The sequence below is a fragment of the Penicillium coprophilum genome (genome assembly GCF_028826855.1).
Source record: "Penicillium coprophilum strain IBT 35676 chromosome Unknown utg000002l_segment0_segment0, whole genome shotgun sequence".
Lineage (NCBI taxonomy): Eukaryota > Fungi > Ascomycota > Eurotiomycetes > Eurotiales > Aspergillaceae > Penicillium > Penicillium coprophilum.
Genome location: NW_026622721.1, coordinates 469,590 through 487,344, shown reverse-complemented (window position 1 = coordinate 487,344; position 17,755 = coordinate 469,590). Strand labels below are relative to the sequence as shown.

The window sequence follows — 17,755 nt, the reverse complement described above, 5'->3', positions numbered from 1 at the left end:
CCTTTCAACAAAAAAGTATCCAGGTATCACATGTACCTTTAGTTGGGATGTTATATACATTTATTCCCTGCTCTGATTCGTCATTGCTATAAGCTGGAATATTTTCCCTCTCATCCTGTCAATCTGAATTCCCATCCACACCATCCCAATGCTCGATCCCACGTATCTATCAGAACCAAGTGGCACCCTGGTATTTAGTCATCCACTTAGAAAAGGACCTTTGAAACATCCTTGTTAGACTGAACTTTGATGTTCCTCATCATAAGTACCCAGGCAATGGAAAGTCCCATTAACGCTGTACCGGCGATCATCATGTATCGCTGGCTGAATGCATACGCATTCTGAATAGCAGTGCGAGCAGGCGATCCAACCGGATAACTGAGTTGTTTCTCCAGATCCTCGTATATATCAGACCACTGATCTTTCAACTCCGCTGGGAGGTACTCGCGGAGCTTGACAGGGAGCGTGTTTGTCCAGATAGCGCCAGAAACACTGCTGCCAACCGCACCGCCGATGTTTCCGAACGTGCTGAGAAGTGCCAACATGGCGGCATAGTCTTCATGCGAAGCCGCAGCAAGAACAGCAACCTGCTCAATCAAGATAAATGTTCCGCCGCCTACCGCGAGGAAAATCTGACACATGCACATATATCCTACGTTGTGACCTGGTTCGCGGAAGTAGATCATCAGACCACTTGCCAGCAGGTACAGAGGTAGGGCACAGCACAGAAGCCACTTGAAGCGACCAGTTACCCTGATGAGGAAGCCACAGCCGATAAGCCAGATCGGGTCCATGAAATCAAAAATGGCGCTGATGTAACCGGCCTGCGTCAGGCTGGTGTTGTAGACGACTTGGAGGTAGGAGGTAAAATAGCTGGCCCAGCAATAATAAGAGACCTGGTAGGTAATATCCAGTAGACATGCGCCGATGACAGTGCGATCGGTGATAAGATTGAATGGAATGAAAGGCTTCGGTGCCAGCCATCGCTCGTAAGCGACGAATGCCACGAGGACACAGAATCCCACAACCATCATAGCAATAATCTTGGGTGATTCCCATTGACCTTCGGTGTTGCCGGCGATGTTGAAAGACGTCAGGAAAAGAATCGTGCCGCCTATCATTAAGAAAATTCCGACGACTGTGGATGACAAGGAGTGGTGAGTATTGGAAGAACTAAGAAACCGACTGGAGACGTTAACTCACCATCAAATTCCATGACGTAGTACCAAATGCTTTCATGCACGGATCGCGTTACCCTTTGCTGGTATTGTAATTGACCTTGCTTGTCGGCCTTTCGTTTGGCCAGTTCCCAGGTGATAATTAAAGGAGATGCCGCGATAGGGAGAATGATGCAAATTGTTCCGTATGCCCATCGCCAATTGGTTTCGTGGAATTGATTGGACAGAGGAGAGCCGGAAAAGGCCGTGATCATACTAGGAGAAGAGGTGAGAGCAAAAGCAAGACCTCGATCGCGAAGCGATGAGGTGTCCGAAGTTATCACGTCAATGCAGAAAATAGCGCCGGTAAGTCCAACCGTATAAAATGACTGTTGATCAATTAGCGATCTTGACGTCGGACTCGTCGAGGGTATGATACAAACATACCTGTGCAGCACAGTATGTCGCAATATTGTTACAAGCAGCCATCATGATCAAGCCCATGATTGCGATTAAAATCATGATCACGAACCCAACGGTTCGATCGAAAAGGTTCAACACTTTGGCGATGGGCATCAAACATGCAGCACCCATAACACTGGTCACCACTGAAATCACGGTCAACAGCGAGTGTTCCGAAAATTCACTCGTAATGTAAGCGGAAAGATTTGCAGTGAGACTGCTGTTGAGATTGTTGACGAAATACACCATCCACATGCTATGTTCGCATTAAATCTGACCTTTAGGAGCACGGTGTTCGTTAACGTTGCTCACCTGGCATAAGCAACAATCAGATGCTGGCGAGTCCATGTAGTTGTGACTGCTTCGGCAATTTGAACACCATCTTGCTGAACCTCGTAAGCTGGGGGCTCTGGCTCGTCTGTATTCAATGGCTGCGGGCGCTCTGTGGTGGCCCCTTTGGTGGTGGACATCGTCTCTGGGTCCATGGAGTCTGAAAGCACCGCGTGGGTTGCGGAAGACTGCGGGATCGTAAAATCACAGAAATGGGCGAAGGGCGAAAACGGCTTTTAAGCTCTCTCTCGTGGGGATATATGAAGTTCTAGACCTGTGTAAAAGACGGGTGCCTGTAGCAGTTCTCACTACAGATGTTAAGAAAAAGGGGTAAAAATAAGATGCTTAGTGCAATGCAAAAGATTCCTCCGACGGATTCCCGAGGTTACCTGGATATCCTACTAGTACCCACAGAAGCACTCGGGTGGGGTTCCAAGGTTTCCAACCGTGTGGCGTGATCAGATAATCGATCAGATAAGTTACGATCAGATAATATTTATCAGATGTACCTTGAAAGCCTTCCTCTTCCCCAAAGACGCTTTCGGGGAGCTTGGCTTCATTTATAAGCTTCCAAGTTTTCCGTAGCTATGAAGCTCAAAAGCTTGACAGATGGTGAAAGTATTCATTCTTGACTCATATAAATGTCCGCCCTATCCTTTTCTAAGCTCTAAACGCTAGGGACATAGTAATGAGTTAGGACTCTGATTTTTCATGGCTGCGCTTTGTCCATTCGGTATCATTTTGCGAATTTTGCGAATTGAGGTCTCCACACTCAACCCGGAGAGGCCCGTAGCGTAGTGGCCTTTTTTGTGGTTCTCGCTAGCGCAGACGCAGCAATATCACCACATGTGGCCAATGCATGATTTACAACCTTCTGTCAATAATTTGTATATTTTGCTACGAGTGGGTGTTATTTCTTAGCTATGATACTGAGAAGAGTGGGATATAAGAAAAGATATGTGAGAAGACACCCCACAGGACTCGAACAAGACTTTGAAAGTTCAAAATCGCCTCTGAAAGCCGGTTATTCTTATCGATTGTCTGTGTTCGTAATTGGGTAGCGCTCAGGCAGATTGTGGGCCGTGGCAAAAAAAATTCTGCTCTGGTCAATCTCTCTTGTACACCCTAATGGTTGAGCAATAGATTTGTTTCCCACATTTTGGCTCTAGCCTGAAAACTCTGAACGACTAGTTTCGCCAGCCACCGACACCGGACAGAAAGCCTCCAGGCCAGGCTTCGCAACTAGTGCGCATGTGGTATGAGGACCGAGTATCGTCACTTGGTATTTGACATTGATCTCTTCTCATGAGCCAGCACAAGTTCAATCTGCCATGAGAAATATTGTTTGGGAAGTTAACGCAAAGCAGAAATTGATATTTGAAATCGGGAGATTAAATCATCTAAATTGTATGAAGTTTTTGTATTCAGACTCTCTTCCCTGTTTTCCATCTCAGCAATATTTCAGAATGAAATGATATATGTACTCGGATGGTCTAGGCCGACCCTTTGCTTCTGCTTGTTTAAGCAATCTCGTAAAAACATTGGTGGCTTTGGCCTCTTAACCTGAAATTTTCCAGGTGGTAGCAAGAGTAGCTACACTGGTCAGCGTGTCGGTATGGTCCTCGCCGAGTATCCTCTTCCGCAGCCCTGGTCCATGTATATTGACGCTAGATCGGCTATACTAGCTAGCCTATTGCAATGTTCATTGGAGCGGCTATTTGTATCGCCGCCACCTATACCTAGAGCCGCTCGGCCTCCTCCAACCGACCCTGCTTTATGTATATCCGCGCTAGGCTAGCTATGCTCCTTGACGTGTAGGGGTGGTTCTCGCCGAGCTTTTCTCTAAACGTCTCTACCACCTGGACCTGAAGTCGCTCAGCCTCTTCCCAGCGGCCCTGGTTGGTGTACGTCCACGCTAGGTCGGCCATACTAGCGACTGTGTCGGGATGGTCCTCGCTGAGTACTTGTTTCCTTGTCTCTACCACCCGGACCTGTAGCCGCTCGGCCTCTTCCCAGCGGCCCTGGCTTGTGTACGTCAACGCTAGGTCGACCATACTAGCGAGTGTGTCGGGATGGTCCTCGCTGAGTATTTGTTGCCTTATCTCTACCACTTGTACCTGAAGCCGCTCAGCCTCTTCCCAGCGGCCCTGGTTTGTGTACGTCAACGCTAGATCGGCCATACTAGCGACTGTGTCGGGGTGGTCCTCGCCGAGTAATCTTTTCCTTGTCTTTATCACCTGTACCTGAAGCCGCTCGGCCTCTGCCCAACGGCGCTGATTTGTGTACGTCAAAGCTAGGTCGGCAATAATAGCGAGTGTGTCGGGATGGTCTTCGCCGAGTATTGGTTCAACCGTCTCTACCACTTGTATCTGGAGCCGCTCGACCTCTTCCCAGCGGCCCTGACTTTTGTACGTCCACAACAGGCTAGCTATGCTCACTCGCGGGTCGGGATGGTCCTCGTCGAGTACTCCGCTCGTCTCTTCTAGCTGAATGTGGAGCCGCTCGGCCGCTTCGATGTGGACCTGCCCATAACATGCCGACGCTAGGTCGACCAAAAGCGCTGTTGTATCGGGATGATCCCCGCCGAGGTTCGTGTTGTTCGTCTCTGTCAAACACTTCATTGGTGAAGATTCTCGATCATCGTCTGTTCTCCAAGACAGAAATTTTGAAGTATATCTCTCTTCCTCGCTGATGAGAAGTTTTGCGAAATCGGTTGGAATTTGCTTATCATCGCCGGCTACAGAATAGCCAAGACTGCTTGGCTCTGACTCTGTGCCAGTGATTTTGCCTTCAGAGTTTTGCTTTGCCACATCCACCGAGGCCTTTGAATCCTCAACCTGCTCCTCTCCATTGGTATTGGGTAATACGAAGAGGGCGATGTCCTCCATGTGAACGGCTAGATGTCCCTGCAATGCCCACAATAGCAGTTCTTCTCCACAGAGGAGGCATGGATATCTTCTGTATTCTGATATATCAACCTGGAAATTGCAGAGATCCAGTATGACGCCCAACTGACCAGGCGAAACTGATTCATCGTAATGTTCTCGAAGATGCGCTGACATTTCTTTTCTGCTGGAATACATATTCTGACATAATTTGCAGACGTAATTACGACGGTGAATTTGAAGCTCATGATGCATCCAGTCATGACGGCTTATGTACAACTTCCCACCGTTCTGGCAGTCCTCGAATGTGCAGACGTAGGGACGGAGATCACGAAACACATGACGCCTATGAATTATCTGGTTAGACCGATCGGAAGTTGCAGCAGTAGATGGGCGACTCACTTCCATGACTGCCTGTTCTGCATCTCGCTAGACTCGAGAGTCGTCCCACAGTACGGACATGAAAAGGTGGTACCGATTTCTATCTTTGGGGGATCCGGTACAGAATTGGAACGGCCTTGACCAGCGACTGTGGGCGCGTAGACAGTCCGCGGTCGTACGTTGGTCTTCGTATCGTAGATGTCTGAGACGGCAGCAGTAGAGAAGCTTTGCTTCGATAGAGCTGACTTGGGCCCTTCTCGCGGGACATGAATGGAAGGCTCAAGAGTTGGCGCTCGGCTTTCTGGTTCCAGATTATTTTCAGATTCCTCAGTGTGAGACTGGGCTAGACTTCGTGTTGCAAGTTGGGCTTCGTTGGTAGTAGTGTCGTGCCTGGGGTCATACGGATGATCAGCCCAGTATTGAAACTGTTCACGTCGCCTTGTGTTCGCTACTGCAAGCCGTTGGCAAAACCACATAATGTCATCAATTAAATACTTTTTCAGGCCTTGCCCTATCGGAGCAACGCCCTCAACCTCAAAATCAATACGCCGCGCGCTCTTAGTTAAGCCACGCCATTGCAACATCTTTTCTACTATGTGGGCTTCATCAAATCTGCTGAGCCCGATACTCATTGGTAAGTAGCCAGCATTGCTCGGCGTGGCTATATTCAATCTTGAGTTCACAGAGCGGATATATTTGTCGGCGATCGTAGGGCGCCGTAGCAAAGCAGACATGTCGTAAAGCGATCGGATCTGCTCCAGCGTCTGCTGGACAAGCAGACGAACCTTCGGCATCCTATGGCTTTGGCGCTCGCCCTCGCCGTCTGAATCAGAAGCTGAGTCGGCGCTGACACTGCTAATCGAGTCATGATCTGATCCAAGAACGGGATTGTACTTTCTTCTAGCGATACATGTCGCTAAAAGTAAGGTTAGATTGGGTCTCAAGTACCTAACCTGCACGACTTGCCTTGGTTGAGGAGTACTCTTAGTCGCATGAGAATGGCCTGCACCAAATCTTTGAGCTCATCATCGTGGCGGAGGGTGTCATCCAAAGACCCACGCGCTCTTGCCGGTAATTCTGCATTAGTCTGATTGCCCCAAACCTTGGTCCTTCCGTACTCTTCCAGAATTTCCGAAAGCTGAACCTGCCCAAGACGGATAACACGGCATTCCCTATTGCTAAGGGCGAGAAGGAATTCTCCAAATGACTGCATGCACTCTATGTATAACTCCGAAAGAGATGAACCAGACACCGCAGTTGAGAGGGCCAGCATCATGGCGAGCAAAGGGAGGTTCTGATTACCAGTGCCTCAATATCGCTTCGCGGTAAGATATTCAAGCGTCTTGCGGTCGTGAAGTGCGCTGATTTGGGATGCTTACCATGATATTGACAGGTTTCTCTCGCCGTCGGCAAGGTGGGGGAATGGTCAGAGATGTCGCGATACCACAGGAATCTTGAGCCAATGGGCACCACATGGCGGTCTACTTCTGCATTTGCGCGTCCAGGCCTACACTGGCTGGCCAAATTAAATCCTGCCACGCGCAACATGAAGGATCCCAGCACCACCCCTCGCATTGACGCCAAGAGGGCCATATTACGTCGTGCTACAGCAGATTGAACCCCTCGCTCAACCCCGTCTCCCGCCAGATTTTACAACAAATCGTTGTATCGATAGGTATACGAAGTATCCTGGAGCTTGTAGGCAAGTTCAATGAGATGTTATTTATTACTATTGGGGTAATTCTCTAGAACTGCAGGTGAGTGAGATAGTCCACGCGACCGATATGTAGCTGACTATAATTTACGTGGGACAGCTATGGCTGACATAGCTGGCCTTGTTTTGGGTGGTATACCAATCGCAATTTGGGCTCTTGAGAAGTATGTGGAGCCTTTTGAGGCTTTTCACAATTACCGCATCTCAATAGAGACTTTCCGGACCGCCCTAATCTTCCAAAATCGACAACTACAGACCACTCTTTGCAACCTTGGACTTGATAACGACCCATCGAGGGAAGAGCTACGCCAATGCTTCGACACTAAGTTCCCGAGTATATCTCGCGAACTGATATATATCGTGCAACGTATGGACGATGTCACCGCTGCGCTCTTGAAGAGCCTAGATATCGACATCAATGAAAAGGTATCACTTGCTGTTTCTGAATATCAAAGCTGAGCTAACGTGCGAATATATTATTAGTCGAATGTCCTTCAATATAGGGCTCAATGGGAATGGCATCGAGTGAAACATAGCCTTGGCACAAAAAAGCGGAACAAAGTGGTCGAGGAACTTAGGCATTGGAATGAAGACTTAAGAAGGTCTGTTGAGAAACCCGAACTGCCCGCGGAAGATGATACTGGCAAAGTTCAAAATCTCAAACGCCGTTTTAATATTGAGCGTTGCAATTCCATCCGTCAATGCTTAAGCTCTCTTCACCGAGCTCTCGAAGTTGGATTTCGTTGTGCCTGCTCACCACCTCACCAAGCTGCCATTGATCTTGACTGGGAGGCAATTGAATCTCAGACAGCTAAATCACTCAAAGTTGCCCTCTCGTACGGACCAAATTCACAAACCCCCAATCTGCCTCATTTATGGCGAAAGTTTCATGTTACGCCACATGCTCCCAACAAGACAGCTAGCTTGGTTCCTAGTTTACAAACACCACAGCCCACTCCCACTAGATCCTCTCCTACATCTTCTTCCCGTCGGCCGAGGATGTGGCACTCAAAATTCCGCTCACTGCCCCGGACACCCCCACCGCCACCAACTCCGCCAGTTTTATCAATGGCACCAACAGCTATACCAATCACCCCGAAAGCGGAAATAACCAGCCTCTGTCGTGCAATAAACACAGACTGTAACCAATGTAAGCGATGTACTCTTGCAGGCTTTTTGAAAGACCCAGACGAGGACAACGGTCGAAGATTCTCCTTCGACTACAGCCAATCAGATTTGTCAGGGATCATCAAAGCAGTTCCTCTCAAGTCTCTACTCTCATCCCACAAACAGTCAGATCGGCAGTTGAACCCTTATATTTCACTTTCTGCAAAACAGAGGTACGGTATCGCTGCATCCGCCGCCTGGTCAGTCTTGCACCTGAGTGGCAGTCCCTGGCTTGGCGACCACTGGGCCGAAAAGCAAGCCAACATTTTTCTTGAGAGAAACCAAGGCGGTCGAGAGATTCTCTCCCGGTACCCGTGTGCGTCATATATATTTCTACCGCCAATCAGCCCGGACCAGCCGCTCAAAAATGACTTCAACTACCTCATTCCTAACAAAACTGTCTTCGCACTCGGTATTCTCCTCATCGAACTCTGCATTCACGAGTCATTTACGATAAACCGCCAGACTGACGAGAACGTGACGCCAGCCTCGCTGCTCGATGATTATCAGACTGCGCTGAGCAAGCTGGATGAGGTATACAGTCTTGCCGGAGACTCTTATGGATACGCAGCGGAAAGGTGTGTGAAATTTGCATTTCAGGGGCCGAATCACCACAACGACTTCAGTTTCTCTCAATTTCGACGGCAATTCCATGACAGTGTGGTTGCGCCGGTGCAGGCGACATATCTCACGTTTCCGGACTCGAGTATTCCCGTGTGAGCTTTGCTCCGTGTACCTGTCCGTGAATCGTACACTTTGCTGCATGTTCTGTATTTCTATTTATGTTGGAACTTTGTAGGTATGATGCTCATGATTTAGTAAGAATTAACGCACATTCAGCGGCTTTTCTGTCCGTCTCCTATACATCTGCTGGGATAGGGGTTTTCACTATGCCTCCGCAAAGCCCATAAATTTGGGCCTAAGGTATAACCAAAAGTGGGCTATGGGATGTGGTGGGCTATCTATGGGGGCCCAAAATAGCCCATCATAGCCTATTAAGGGGGTCTTGATACTAATAAACCGACGACTTGGAATGGCTGTTTCCTGGCATTCTACTGATCCTATAGAGGTTTCAACTCGAAGATTAATTTTAAAATAGCTATATAAATTTGTAACTAAGATTTGAATGAGATTGAACTAGCATTGGTCAAGATATCATGAAAAATGCTCGATATTGATGTTTGGACAACACATGCTAGACATGATTATGCGGGAGCGCGACCACTTTCTAGGTGAATATCTATAATTGAAAAATCATCTAAACAACGCGGTTTCTCGTACAGTTAAGCGTGATAGATTATATAGCTTAGCATCAATGACTTATTAATTAAGATATTAAAATATTACCACGATATAAAGACTACTTACGGGGTTTAAACATAGGGTACTTAATTTTTCAGAATATTTGTATTGTTTGGTGCTAATTGGTTTAATGGCGCCCCTATTATAGGCTTGATGGGCCCCGACCCGGGCCCAAAGCCCAGCCCATTTGCGGCTTGGGCTGGGTGGGGCTACGGGCTTTGTGGGCTTTGCGGATGTCTACTTTTCAATTAGACCTAATATGCCGCTTGCCTACTTGGTAGTTATACATTGTCGACTCTGATAACACTGTAAAATAGTTTTTTAAAAGGATTTGAGGAAGCTGCAAAAAAAAGACATCCACCCATCGAGCAATTGAGGCCAACCCCATGTCTCCAGGTCAATTCTTCACAGGCGTAAAAGAGACCTTCGTTCCATTAGCGTTTGCCAATGTCAATCCTAGATGTTCTACCCAGGGATCCGGATCCCGAGTTTCAATTGACTCAAACTGTTGCATAATGCGAACAATAGTGTATCCGGTCTCTGTCAATGCGAACTGCTGGCCTATGCAGGTCCGAGGACCTCCATTGAAAGGGAGGTACGCCCAACCGGGTCTGAGATGCTCCCATCTCTCAGGCCGGAATTCATCCGGATCGGGTCCATATATCTCATTTTCGCGGTGCATTGTGTATACAGAGAAGATAATCTCGTGACCCTTGGGTATGTGAATGGGAGACTTTCCATCCAAACCACCGCCGACGGGAAGATATGTGTCTTTCGTTGCTTCTCGTAGATTAAAAGGGGCGGTGGGGTACAGACGTAGAGCTAGGGGTTATTTAGCAGACAGCAAAGAAAGATCTGGAAGAAGTGTTGCTTACTCTCATTGAGGACCCAGGTCAGGTAAGTCATCGATTTGAGGACTTCAAATGGTGGCTTTTCTCCGTTTAAAGCAAGGACTTCTTTTCGAAGTCTGTCCCACACATCGGGCCTTCTGGCCAAAATCCAGAACACAACACTAAGTAAACTGGCAGTGGTATCGCGGCCAGCAAACATAATACTCAACAGCTGGTCTGTCATGATGGTCTTGTCAAGTGTCTCCTTTGAAAGCTCATAGGAAAGCACATATCGACTGTCAGTCAACTGCTTAATATCTTGATCAACCTTGCGCCCGCTGTCAACTGCGACACGGTAATCGATCGCTTTCTGTACAAACTTATCGACATATGCACGGACAATGGCTACTGCTTTGTAGAATGCTTTCCTGCGGTACAAATTCGCCATACCCCCAACGCGGAAGCGCAGGGAAATCACATCTTGAATTGTATCGAAAGCCTTCGTAAATTCTGCACCTCTGGAAGACCCTTCTTTGCGTAGCGTGTGCGTAGATTCTCCGAACAAGAACTCGGTAGCCGTGTCAATTGTCTACTTTTGGTCAGTCACATATGTTGAAAGATGCCAGGAACTGCCAACGTACGCTTTTCAAGAACAGCGGCAACAAATCGACGGTTGAACCGTCTCGCGGAATTTGCTCAATGAGACTGACAACGTGACTCTCATATAATTCAGTGTCGTTGATCTGAGTGCGTGAAAAACTAGGGCGGAGGATGGCTCGCGAATGTTCCCACGCGCTACCGTCTACGCCGAAGATGCCTTCCCCTAGGAATGCACGTAAGGCATGCCGACGAGTTGAACCCACTGAGAAGTCTTCGAATTTTAGGGCAAGCATCGCTTGAATGTTCTGTGGTTCGGAAGTGAAAATGACCCTTCGATGGGCGATCCTCGCTTTGAATGTAGGACCGTAGCTTTGATGCCAGCCGCGAATAAGTTCAAGAAACCTGTGCTCGGGGCCAGCTTTGGCTAGCTCTATGATCATGCCAATCCCAAATATGCTATGGCATACCGAGTGTGCAGGGGGTTGGCAACCGTTCGCACGAGCGTGGCTCCATCCTGGATGACTATTTAGTCTTGGGGTTGGTTAAAACTGACGAGGAAGAGTTACATACTTCGAAAACCTTGGATGCTTTTGACAAACAACCAAATGGTCAGAAAAGCGCCGGCCACAAGGCCATAGAAGGGAATCTGCAAGCGGTCGAGAGATACTGTTACCATAGCTACGGCAGTTTATGGCAAATGAGGCACCTTGAAAATTGTATGCATGAGGACCTGGATTGTCTCGCTATTTGTATTTCAGCTATACAGATACTTCCCCGGGGACCTGGTAGAAAGGGCTATGGTGTACAGCCTGCTATCCTTGCCAGCGGGCTAAATCTATTCGCTCACAATCGTATTTTCATCACATGTGTTCAAGCCGCAGTGTCCGTCGATTTATAATAGGTGTGCTCGTTGCAAACACTTGACTCTGGAAAAGTACATCCATTTGGATACGGGCAAACCAAAACAGTCCGTCAAGGGACATGACTCGCGTTCGAACAATTTCATCTAGCGTGAAGTTAGAATATGAACCATAACAAAGGATGATAGGAACATGTAGGATTGCGGGTCGAGGCCCACACCATGTCCGGAAATTAGCGCATCGGCGGGCCGTCTGGTCCTGTGGTGGTACTCCATAATTCTGCAAAGATCATTTTTGGAATTTCCCGGCTTGCATTAGTTGAAACTTAGTCTCAGTGCTAATTCGCTTCAGCGACCGACCTTGATAGATGTGGATGGATATTAGCAGATCTGCAATTCCCAAAATGGAAATGTGCCGGAGCCATCTGCGGCACGAGAGGGAAGGTGTTTACGCGAGCTGGCGTGTTCCATGAAATACCAGTTAGTCGATCATTGCAGGTAAATGGAATCTCATGTACCTAGTTAAGTCTCAGACTGCAAAGGCGGGCTTGAAACTTGATTTTGTCGTCAACTAGTCATGCTGTATGGTCTAACACAATCCGCAATGAGTATGCTAAGCGAAGGATACATCCAACACTGATCTGCGACACTTATGTAGCCGCTACTGCTGGTACCTTTGTTTCATCACCTTCTTTTATACCTGTGCATTGGGTTCAATATGTTCGTCGTAAGGCTTTGTAGCGGGGTACAATTGCTAAGACTGACAGCGGTACGTGCACGGAAGAGCCTAGATGCTTACCTTTCGCTTTGCCGAGTTTTGCAGTGAACCTAGTCTCCGGTGAATCTTCACCCTGCAAAGCTGAGATGAGATAAAGTGCCGAGCTTATAGTGACAACTTGGGGCGTCCTTTGCATGCTATTTTTTGGGGCCAGTAAATAGGTTCGGATCTCGAGTCACGGCCATTCTTGGCCGGAATGGCTTTGATTATAAACGAGTCATATTGTGATAGTACGATTGAGATCACCACCAGTCAATCACCGTGGCTTGGAAAAAGCCCAGCATGTCTGTGTGCATAAATCCGTGACTGAGGGGAAAACAGCCGACACTAAGATTGACTGCGGGCAGACCGAATGTGGTCCAAAGCACGTGCCATGGTGCAACGCGGAGTGCGATGGTGTGAAGCTCGTTAAAATGAGCACCAATGAGAGGACCGATGGGAACACCACGCCAAATTTATTATCCTTTTACGATGCCCCTTCGCCTAAGGAAACTCAAGGATACCTACTTGGTTTTGCCATCGATCAACACTCGTATATCCAATCTCCTCAATCCAGACATCTTTGGCTCATCGGCCGTGTCTGCCTCCTATGTCACGAGTCAAACCCCGATGTCCAGCAATCAGATATTATATCCCCGTAGTTATGCATCAGCTCTTTGAGGGCCACGCCACTGGTCTGTGACCCGCCAATAGTAACGTCAAGCGACATCAGACCTTTCATGAGAATGTCAATTTGCTGATCCCAGATCCCGTCTGGTATCAAAAGCTGTGCGTTGTCCTCCAACGACCTAGCATCACAATTGGAGTATAGCTGCAGGTCTATCACACTCTCAATGGCCCTCTGAAGGGCTGAGACAGCCAAACTGGGAGTGACATGATAGGCCGTGAGCGGAACTTCGCCACCTAGTCCATTTTGGAGGTTGAAGGTTTCCTCGGCGGGTAGGTTGAGTACACATCCAATAACCCGTGTCACACACGAGGCTGCATCCCGCTGATATCCCCGGACGGCTGACCCTACCTGTTGACGGTCAGAGGGGCCAAGATCTCCAGTCACTTTTTCGAAGACCTGGACGAAATGGAAAATGCCAAGGTTCCAAAACATCACGAGAGAAACTAAGGCAGAACTTGTCAGCAAGCTACCAGTCACAGGACCGCGTGAGAAGAGACGATTTGGCAAAACAATAAGGGCGCAATCGCAACATACCAAGGGATATTTTAGGACAGGTGGACAGGCAATGGAAATTGTTGATGCAATGCAAGATGAAAGGTTGAAATGATTGGTTGAAGTCACGGACAGCCGCCACACTCAACTTTATTGCTTCAATAATTGAAGAAAATCGTTCATCAATAGTGCCATGCACCTGAGAAGCAACGGTTTTGATGTTTATAATCTTCCTCCAGAGACAGAATGTTTCTGCGCTGGCTTTCCGGCAGATGGGCTGGACATTGATATCCAACTCGAGGATATTTCCAGAGACTGCCAATGCTGCTACGGCCTCCTTATTTGAAAGAACTGTACAATCTTAGATTCCTGTCATGAAATGAAGATGCCTATGCCGGAACACTGACCTTTCGTAGTGCCCCATAGGTCTGGAAGCTTGCATTGACGATCCATCGCCAACGCTGCTCCCGTGTCGCGAATATATGCAGTCCACCGGACAATGCTCAAACTTGCTTCGGCAAGAGGGCCATACGTAGATGATGGTCCTAGGTTAGCACAGTATTGCGTGACCAGTCCATCTAAGTAGGATAGCTTTTGCAAAGCCGCGTCAAGGAAGCGGCTTGGTATGAGATCCTCTCCGTCGGTTATTTTAGTTGGTGTAACAATCCCAACAAACATCAGGGCAGCCAATACAACTCGAAACGATCGAATATCGTACGCATCATTGAGAAGTGATCTGGCCCGTACCCAAACATCAATGAAGGCGTTCAAAGAAGACTCATCTCTTGCTTCTCCGGAGTCTGAATCCCCGGGAAAATGATCATAAGCTGAGTTCAGTTCGAAGGAAGGCGAGCTCGGCAACCATTGCATCGAGAATGCACGAAGAACTGCTTTGAAAGTCTCATCTGATTTCTTCCGTGCAGCCGAGTTTAGTCGATTGCCATAGAGGTCGCCCAAATGATCAAGAAACCGTACGCTTCCCACCAACGAAATTTCATAGGGAATTTCTTGGGACGATACTGGAAGAGGATACCGGGGATGAATAGCGGTTGGATTCACGGTTGACCTGGCGGGTGCCGATCCATTCGAGCTCCCTGAGTCACCGTCTCCCAGCCGGTAGCGACTCCCAGTCGCATAGAGATTACAGTCATAGTCTAAGAACCTCGACGCACTGGCTGTTGCAATTGCTTCATATATCCGGACAAGACGGTCACCAAAGATCTTTGCGTCTATTCCCGAATTTAGCAAGTGGATGGGACTGCTAAATGAAAGGCCAACAGTTGGTCGGTGATGATTTGATCCGATATTTTGGCCTTCGTGCAAGCGGCTAATTTGAGAACACGCAGCGGTCAGTTGACACTGACCCTCACGTTGGGCCTCTGTTGGCGCCAAATGACCAGAACAAAGCGCAGATAACGAGTTGGAAGGCTCGATATTGGTTGAAAACGCGGCGACGCTATCCGCGTCGATCTCATCGTAATCGAGATTCAGCCAAGTCGCCAGAACAACTTGGTTAGCAACAAAGGTGGCATCGAATTGATTGCTTGGACTCCTAGCCACATCCTCGATCGTTGTATCGAAGTCATTCGATTCGTTGCGTGTTGCTGATCCAATGCTTTCCCCGTAATTGCGCTTCGGTCGCTTACGGGTAAAGGAATTGGATTGAGCTATAGCAAATTCGAATGTACACTGGCGTCTCAGACGCTTGCAATTTGCGCAGATCCCATCGGGAATTCCATCCAGACTAGGTTGCACAACACAGCGTCGTTTAGCACGCCTGCATGGATCACAACTGGTGTTTTGGCGCCGCGGCAGGTTAGCGGGAGATTCAAACGCAGCTGGAGAAGTGAGGTCTCCCGGCATTCCGTGTCTACATGTTAATTACAAGCCGAGGTAGCGTCCACCTGCATCGAGGTTATTCCTCACACGGCTGGATTGTTTCTCCGTTCCGTGCAACAATTGCTGCCTTAATAAATGCCAAGATGCACATTCGGAAAGAGAGGAGAATCGTCCTAAATCATCATCATACAAATATCATACACTGCCCAGACCCAGTGATTTTACTGGAAGCCTCTAGGCACACAAATATATGTCCATATCATCCCATGTCAAACCTTCTCTCCGGCTGCCCTCCGAATACAATCGACGATAAACCCCGGGTTACTCATGAACGGGGAATGGCCCTCGTCACATTCTTCCACATCAAAACAACCCTCTCCCTGCGCGATCATCCTCCTTTGGAATGGTTCTCGCAATGCCAGGTCATTCTTGCAGACAATATACGTGCTCGGGATCTCACGATAGGCAGTGTACGTAACAGGAACGGATAATGGGCCAATGGGGAATGTGCCCAACAACTCCACGGCTCTATCAATATCCTTCTGGTCGCAGCGGTTATAGAACACGAGGTGGACATGGTCCTTTGGGAGCACGATTGCTCCATCCTGGTGAGTGTTAGCATTGAAGATATAAAGGTAAGAAGTTGTGTACATACCGCAGTCACCTGTAGCCCCCCAAGCTCAGCCTCTAACTCCTTGCGCTGGCGCTCAAGCTCTTCCTCCTCAGGCGTCTGTGGGACCAACTGGCCGATGTGGCTCTGGCCTTCTGGCAACGCCATCGCGCACATGTAGACCAACTTGATGATTCCTCCTCTCAACCCCTGTGAATCCCGCTCTGTCTTCCCTAGACCCTTGGCTCCCTCAGACATGGCGACGCCGCCAAATGAATGTCCGAGCACGACGACGTCCTTTCCGGCATCCAGTTTCTTCATGATCACTTGTCGGACGGCCTGTGCGTCCTGGTCCCAGCTGGCGAGTGGCGGGTTGGAGTCCACTGCAGGCATGGTCACAGCCTCTGCATCATAGTTGGCCTCGGCGAGCTTATCGATGAGGCTTTGGAAATGTGCAGGTCGGTGCCATGCGCCTGGGACAATGACAATTGATGGATTGGTCATAATGGAGTCGGGTTAACGTAGAAGAGGAACTTAAAGTGAGAAAGCTGTAGTTGGGAAAGTTGAGAGTGACATAGGTCATGAAGTCTTTATACATGCACGGAGTATCTGGATATCTAAGAATTTGGTGGCTATGTCTCCACATCGGAACCGCACCAAAGTGGATCTTCAAAAGGTCGGAGCCGCCGCATACGCCACTCATGGTCGCTGATTGGTTATGCCACACAAGCCACTCTCTTCCATCGAATGTAGATTCGTATGTACTAGGTATGAATACATGATATCTATAGTTCCTTCAGTATTTATTTGGGAGGCTCTACAGGGAAAATTGTGACATTGCCCGCGCGAAGCTTATGTGACCTACCATCGGTCATAACAATTGACTTATGCCTCATGTGGATGCTAATGCTTTTTACCATTGCGTGGTGAAAGAAGGCTTCTGAGTACTGGCGTGGAGCCGATGCCTGCATTCCAAGCCTGGGCTAGAGACTAAAGCTACACTCTACTCAGCGGGATGGGGTTATGATGATGATCGAGAAAGTATGACAGAACATGTCCTCTTTTGGACAATGCAGTAGATGAATTCTTCCGCAACTATGACTATGGTAGCATTAAGAGGAGTTCCTAGTTATCAATATGCTTCTGACATGTTTATTTCCAACATATACAATCTCCCACCCATTCAACACTCTCTTTGCACTCCAGATATCGTCTCCATCTAGACAGGTCCATGTCAACGATAGACAGGGTTGAATAACACGCGAAGAGGACAATAGGTCAGGAAGATCTAGGGCAAGGGACTCCTAAGAAAATCATTGTCCTCGGAAACTATTTGGACAACAGAAAACTATCTATGTCGAAAGGTTCCAAAACTTTGGCACAAGGAGATGAGAGCAGAGCCCTCTCTGAGGGCGGTTCATCTCCTTGCAGGCATTTGGAGTACCCAGGCACTTATGGCTTTTACTCTCAGTGGGTATTACAAAAGTGCTCAAGGTACCCGAATCGTGGCAGATGTACCTGCTTCGTGCCATTTGCAGCCTAGTCTGGGCCACCTGCGGAGAGCCGCCAAAGTCATTAGGGGGCAATTCTCTCATTCAGCTACGGTGAATATATGCTGGACATGACTTTGAAGCTGACTCACTAGTGGAAATATTAAACCCTCAACAGGAACCACGAGG

The 17,755-nt window shown here is 48.3% G+C and overlaps 6 protein-coding genes across 6 annotated transcripts; 2 read left to right on the top strand and 4 right to left on the bottom strand.

The window, feature by feature from the left end:
- Positions 1 to 206: 206 nt before the first annotated feature.
- N7500_001583 (Major facilitator superfamily domain general substrate transporter) lies at positions 207 to 2,089 on the bottom strand (the record flags this gene model as incomplete). Its single annotated transcript, XM_056672729.1, has 4 exons — positions 207 to 1,138; positions 1,204 to 1,546; positions 1,605 to 1,875; positions 1,932 to 2,089. The coding sequence occupies 4 exons, from the start codon at positions 2,087 to 2,089 to the stop codon at positions 207 to 209; spliced, it is 1,704 nt and encodes a 567-aa protein (XP_056536248.1).
- A 1,599-nt stretch (positions 2,090 to 3,688) lies between these two features.
- On the bottom strand, positions 3,689 to 6,491 carry N7500_001582 (Tetratricopeptide-like helical; the record flags this gene model as incomplete). The annotated part of the gene is made up of 5 exons (XM_056672728.1): positions 3,689 to 4,855; positions 4,966 to 5,021; positions 5,122 to 5,180; positions 5,237 to 6,067; positions 6,169 to 6,491. 5 exons carry the CDS (start codon positions 6,489 to 6,491, stop codon positions 3,689 to 3,691), a joined length of 2,436 nt encoding a protein of 811 aa, XP_056536247.1.
- Positions 6,492 to 6,647: 156 nt separating this feature from the next.
- On the top strand, positions 6,648 to 6,833 carry N7500_001581 (uncharacterized protein; the record flags this gene model as incomplete). Its single annotated transcript, XM_056672727.1, has 1 exon — positions 6,648 to 6,833. The coding sequence occupies one exon, from the start codon at positions 6,648 to 6,650 to the stop codon at positions 6,831 to 6,833; it is 186 nt and encodes a 61-aa protein (XP_056536246.1).
- Positions 6,834 to 7,031: 198 nt separating this feature from the next.
- On the top strand, positions 7,032 to 8,816 carry N7500_001580 (uncharacterized protein; the record flags this gene model as incomplete). The annotated part of the gene is made up of 2 exons (XM_056672726.1): positions 7,032 to 7,355; positions 7,413 to 8,816. The coding sequence occupies 2 exons, from the start codon at positions 7,032 to 7,034 to the stop codon at positions 8,814 to 8,816; spliced, it is 1,728 nt and encodes a 575-aa protein (XP_056536245.1).
- Positions 8,817 to 9,795: 979 nt separating this feature from the next.
- On the bottom strand, positions 9,796 to 11,504 carry N7500_001579 (cytochrome P450; the record flags this gene model as incomplete). Its single annotated transcript, XM_056672725.1, has 4 exons — positions 9,796 to 10,220; positions 10,274 to 10,817; positions 10,870 to 11,342; positions 11,399 to 11,504. 4 exons carry the CDS (start codon positions 11,502 to 11,504, stop codon positions 9,796 to 9,798), a joined length of 1,548 nt encoding a protein of 515 aa, XP_056536244.1.
- Positions 11,505 to 13,057: 1,553 nt separating this feature from the next.
- N7500_001578 (alpha/beta hydrolase) lies at positions 13,058 to 16,580 on the bottom strand (the record flags this gene model as incomplete). Its single annotated transcript, XM_056672724.1, has 6 exons — positions 13,058 to 13,578; positions 13,670 to 13,978; positions 14,035 to 14,856; positions 14,992 to 15,371; positions 15,782 to 16,071; positions 16,122 to 16,580. 6 exons carry the CDS (start codon positions 16,578 to 16,580, stop codon positions 13,058 to 13,060), a joined length of 2,781 nt encoding a protein of 926 aa, XP_056536243.1.
- Between the last annotated feature and the right edge of the window lie 1,175 nt (positions 16,581 to 17,755).